We start from the raw sequence: 6000 nt of genomic DNA, 5'->3' as shown, positions 1-6000 counted from the left end.
AATCCATTTAGAAACTTCATTTCAAATAAAATAAACATTAACTGAAATTTATAATAATAATAATAATAATAATAATAATAATAATAATAATTTAATGTTTAAATAAAGTTGAAATTTAGCCACTAAAATAACAAACTATATACACCTTTTTTGAAATACTAATACAAATGACAAAAACTATGACTAAAAGATTACTAAAACTTTAAAGTTAAAATGAAAAAAAGAAGAAGAAATTAATTCAAAATATAATACGTTTTTAAGTTTCTTCGATATTAGTTCTTCTAGATCTTCACTGGATCCGCATTTCTTTACAAAAAACATACATTTTTGAAACCTTTTTTTTTTATTGGTACAAAATGCCGTTTTATTGTTTGAGTTCATCACACACATCATACGACACTCATTCCATTTTAGCTGAGATATAACATGATATTACAGTAATGATAGCATCAACTATTAAAACAGAAATTAATCAAACAGTATCGGCCAGTGTCAGAATCACACTGTAGTTGACTCAAACCATGAAATAAACTTTTCTTTGCAATTTCACTGCTTGCCCTGAGTGTAATCTATGGGGTTATACTTTGAGCTGGCTTTTATGAATCATATATAGTGATTTTTATGTATGTTTCCACCCCCAATTTCCGTTTTGAGCTCAGCTTAACAGATCTCAGTATAACATAATATTACGCTCTACCCACATTCGGGTCTACAAACACTAAGGTAAAGGGTAAAAGCACAATGGTGAAATTTCAACTACGCTTTTGATGACACTTTAAACGGAAATGAATGTTTCTCCTCCTTTATCTATTATCACTTGCATCTCCTCAAAGTAAAGAAATATGTATTTAGTTCTGGAACACTTTATAGATATGGAGCTCACAATAAACAAAACAAATAGATAAAAAGATAGATACAAACACACCCCAAATCACTTCTTTCCAACCAGAAGGGCTATATCATTTCTAAATGACTCTCCCTTCATATGCAGATTCTGCCCCTTCAGTTTATAAAGTGACATCATTACATGATCACATAAGAGGTCCGTTCATGTTCAATGATCACTGACAAAAAAACTAAAAACTTCAGAAATGCTCTCATTAGAAAAGAAGCCACTTTTCCATTCATAAAGTGGATGCCTTGATATGTCAGCTATCTAATTTTATTTTGGAATATAACTGAATATTTCCACTTAGAAGAGTAATTTATTTATTCCAAAATATGAGGAAGCAACATTTTAGCTTCAGGAACTGTGCTATCAAACTACAAAACATGAAGTTTAAAGACATCCCGTCAAAATAATCACTGCAACTGAAAAAAGAGAAAAAAAACCCTCACCTGCACAATTTAATGTTGCACAAAAAATCCATAGACACTAGAAGTAAATTTAGCCATGTAGCTATTGACCACTCAGACCAGTCTTTTTCACTAAAGCAAAGGTGAAAATTGACATTAACAGCTAAAAATAGATTTCCTCCCCTCCAAATATTAGGTATATAACCCCTCCCCCGGGATTTATATAGTAAGAAATTCCATAAGATCTACAAAATATAGCAATGCCATCTTTAAAAAATAGGTTTGCTTCTTTAAATATTTTGAATACATTCATGACTATTTGTAGTGCCTTTATGAACGGTGGCAGGGTGGCTCCGCTTGTTCCATGGTCATGGTTGCCGTGTTCCCTCTGTGTCGTCACTAGGTCAGTATCTAGTTTGGTATTCGTGGTGCCATCTGTTGAAATCATTGTAGAACAGAACAATGCTACCGGACGCCATGCCAGTGATGATGCATCTGCAAAGAGAGAAAATAAAAGAGATGTGTCAGTGAGTAACAGACAAACGTTCATTTAGTGGAGAGCAGAGACACAGGTAACTGTGTTTAGTTTCTGCTTATTCCGATTTTATTTTAATAATCTTTGGCTTTTTTGTCTCAAACACATTTTGATATGTCAAGTCCCAATTATACAACATAATCAAGTCTGATACAAAAACTAGAAACTATAAGTTCACAAAGGCTGACGAAACAGTAAAAGGGAAAAGGCCTTAAAGGTGCACTGTAAATTTCAGCGACATCTAGCGGTGATTGTGAATATCAACTGTCCACAGCTCAACCCTCCCTTTTGAAGCACATAGAGAAACTACAGTTTCCTGTGCCACAGGACACAGATGTCGTCGTCTGATACAGCAGAGAGAAGCTAGCGCTCTGTAGAGCAGTTTGTCCGTATATTAATATATATATACAGTATCGTTCAAAATAATAGCAGTACAATGTGACTAACCAGAATAATCAAGGTTTTTAGTATATTTTTTATTGCTACGTGGCAAACAAGTTACCAGTAGGTTCAGTAGATTGTCAGAAAACAAACAAGACGCAGCATTCATGATATGCACGCTCTTAAGGCTGTGCAATTGGGCAATTAGTTGAAAGGGGTGTGTTCAAAAAAATAGCAGTGTCTACCTTTGACTGTACAAACTCAAAACTATTTTGTACAAACATTTTTTTTTCTTGGATTTAGCAATCCTGTGAATCACTAAACTAATATTTAGTTGTATGACCACAGTTTTTTAAAACTGCTTGACATCTGTGTGGCATGGAGTCAACCAACTTGTGGCACCTCTCAGCTGTTATTCCACTCCATGATTCTTTAACAACATTCCACAATTCATTCACATTTCTTGGTTTTGCTTCAGAAACAGCATTTTTGATATCACCCCACAAGTTCTCAATTGGATTAAGGTCTGGAGATTGGGCTGGCCACTCCATAACATTAATTTTGTTGGTTTGGAACCAAGACTTTGCCCGTTTACTAGTGTGTTTTGGGTCATTGTCTTGTTGAAACAACCATTTCAAGGGCATGTCCTCTTCAGCATAGGGCAACATGACCTCTTCAAGTATTTAACATATGCAAACTGATCCATGATCCCTGGTATGCGATAAATAGGCCCAACACCATAGTAGGAGAAACATGCCCATATCATGATGCTTGCACCTCCATGCTTCACTGTCTTCACTGTGTACTGTGGCTTGAATTCAGAGTTTGGGGGTCGTCTCACAAACTGCCTGTGGCCCTTGGACCCAAAAAGAACAATTTTACTCTCATCAGTCCACAAAATGTTCCTCCATTTCTCTTTAGGCCAGTTGATGTGTTCTTTGGCAAATTGTAACCTCTTCTGCACATGCCTTTTTTTTTAACAGAGGGACTTTGCGGGGGATTCTTGAAAATAGATTAGCTTCACACAGACGTCTTCTAACTGTCACAGTACTTACAGGTAACTCCAGACTGTCTTTGATCATCCTGGAGGTGATCATTGGCTGAGCCTTTGCCATTCTGGTTATTCTTCTATCCATTTTGATGGTTGTCTTCCGTTTTCTTCCACGTCTCTCTGGTTTTGCTCTCCATTTTAAGGCATTGGAGATCATTTTAGCTGAACAGCCTATCATTTTTGCACCTCTTTATAGGTTTTCCCCTCTCTAATCAACTTTTTAATCAAAGTACGCTGTTCTTCTGAACAATGTCTTGAACGACCCATTTTCCTCAGCTTTCAAATGCATGTTCAACAAGTGTTGGCTTCATCCTTAAATAGGGGCCACCTGATTCACACCTGTTTCTTCACAAAATTGATGACCTCAGTGATTGAATGCCACACTGCTATTTTTTTGAACACACCCCTTTCAACTAATTCAACTAATTGCCCAATTGCACAGCCTTAAGAGCGTGCATATCATGAATGCTGGGTCTCATTTGTTTTCTGAGAATCTACTGAACCTACTGGTAACTTGTTTGCCACGTAGCAATAAAACATATACGAAAAACCTTGATTATTCTGGTTAGTCACATTGTACTGCTATTATTTTGAACAATACTGTATATATATATTTCAACATTGATTATAATGAGAAAAGTTTTTGAGCACTAAATCAGCATTTTAGAATGATTTCCGAAAGCTCATGTGACTGAAGACAGGAGGAATGTCTAACCCCAAACCTAACCCCATCACAGTAATAAATTACATATTTAATATATTTTAAATAGAAAACTGTTATTTTATAATAAGATATGTAATAATAATGTTTCATAAAACTTCTGTTTTTTCGTTATGTTTTATTAAATAAATGCAGTTTTGCTGAGCATAAGAGATTTCCTTCAAAAACATTAAACAAATCTTAGGCACCAAACTTCTGAATAATGCATATGTTGTAAAGGAGAAATAATTTGTTAAATTCAATTAATTAAAATTATGACCATAAGCAAACATTTCAAGAAGACATTTTTATTTACCTCGCACTTAGCATTTTTTTTATTATATGTGTCTACCATTACAGTGTTTCCCACACATATAAATATGTGTGGGAAACATAATTTGTTGCGGTTTGCCACAGAATCAACACCGGCTGCCACATATTGCGTTTCGTAATTTTCCCCCCCCGTCATTTAAAACAAGTGTTTATGTTCAGCTGCATTTCCATTTCCATATTTCCATTTCCTCTCTCTCTCTCTCTCTCTCTCTCTCTCTCTCTCTCTCTCTCTCTCTCTCTCTCTCTCTCTCTCGGGGTTGCAAGGACTAGTCGACTTTAAAGGGGTGATGAATTGAGAAATCAACTTTCCCTTGAGCTTTTGATATATAAAAGGTCATGGTAATATAAGAATATCCTCTAAGTTTAAGAGCTGAAAACTTCATTGTTAGTAAAAAAAAAAAACCTTTTATAGACACCAGGCTCAGCAAACGGTCCTGTGCTTTATACTGACGTCAGTGTGAGACGAAACACCGCCTCTACAGAATCTACAGCGTGTATAATCCAGTAGCAGTAGCCCCGTCCACCGACTCATGGAGGGCTTGTGCTAGCTGGTCAACAGCAATTTCATGCAGAGGAAGATTAATATATTGTGCTATTCCTGGTTGTGGAAGAACACAGTCGCTGCATAAGCTTCCTTCTGATCCTAATATTAGGAATGAGTGGTTGAACTTTATTTTTGATGAAGTTCCAGCTCACGTGGAGAAGACATGGTGTTCACTTCAGTTCACTGCGGAATCATTTGTAAACAAATCTCCAGTCGATGCTGGATTTGGATCCGACAGGAATGGTGCAACACATGTGAGTAAAACATGTTTTTATATGTAATAGTTTTGCATTGTTATAGATCGTTTTGCTTATGTGTATGTGTCTAACAGAATATATCTTTAGCACGCTGGACTCAGACACATATGGGCCTGGGCTCGCAAAGCCGATGAATCTCAATATATTCTGTTCTTGTTCTACTATTCTCTCTCTCTCTCTCTCTCTCGTTGACATTTGAAGGGCGGCACGCGCTGAACGTGTATGTGTGCGCGCGCAGTTCACGCTTATATCGTCCGATCTTGCGGGCTATGTTTAATATAAAAATAATAGTCCAGTCAATCGCGGGTGGATGAGAAATAAATCATTGTGTTTGTTTGATAAAGACGTTTACAAGAACCCAGCGTTTTGGAGAGAGACTCAAAACCAGTGTAAAAAAATAGCCTATATATACGAACGTCATTAGTTGACCTCAGACAACAGTATAACAAAATAAATAAAGCCAGTTAATGCTCTGCCATAAAGCTTTAAGCTTTGGAAAAAAAAAAAAAATAGCGTTTTGGCGCACTTTGTGTGGCATAACAGTTAAAACCAGAGCTGTTGAATAACAAAGCTGCGACATGCGTTCATCTCGCGGCAGCGCGCATGGTCACGTGATCACTGCGCTCTCAATAGTTCTAAACAAACCAGTGCTGTATCAACACATTTGAATAGACAACAGCTTCACTATACAGGCATTTGCAGCTATTTAGGCAAACAGTACAGCATAGTGTGCATTGATTATTACATTATAACATCAATCACGTTTACAGCATCATTTTATTATAAAGATCGATGGAGATGCAACATTGTTAACATTAACCCTAACCCTGAGGTATTCCTTACTATCATGGTCAAATGTGACTGTACACCTTAAAAAAATTTCAATTAAATGAATGTTCTATA

The 6000-nt window shown here is 36.2% G+C and overlaps 1 protein-coding gene across 1 annotated transcript in view; it reads right to left on the bottom strand.

The window, feature by feature from the left end:
- Nucleotides 1–335: 335 nt before the first annotated feature.
- lrba (LPS-responsive vesicle trafficking, beach and anchor containing) overlaps nt 336–6000 on the bottom strand; it is a 334073-nt gene continuing 328408 nt past the window's right edge. The window contains 1 exon segment of the mRNA XM_067441679.1: nt 336–1791. Within this exon segment, the coding sequence (XP_067297780.1) occupies nt 1701–1791 (91 nt within the window). The 3' untranslated portion in view covers nt 336–1700.

The sequence above is a fragment of the Pseudorasbora parva genome, chromosome 4, assembly GCF_024679245.1.
Source record: "Pseudorasbora parva isolate DD20220531a chromosome 4, ASM2467924v1, whole genome shotgun sequence".
NCBI lineage: Eukaryota > Metazoa > Chordata > Actinopteri > Cypriniformes > Gobionidae > Pseudorasbora > Pseudorasbora parva.
Note: the sequence above shows the minus strand (reverse complement) of the source record. Positions and strands in the feature narration are given on the sequence as shown.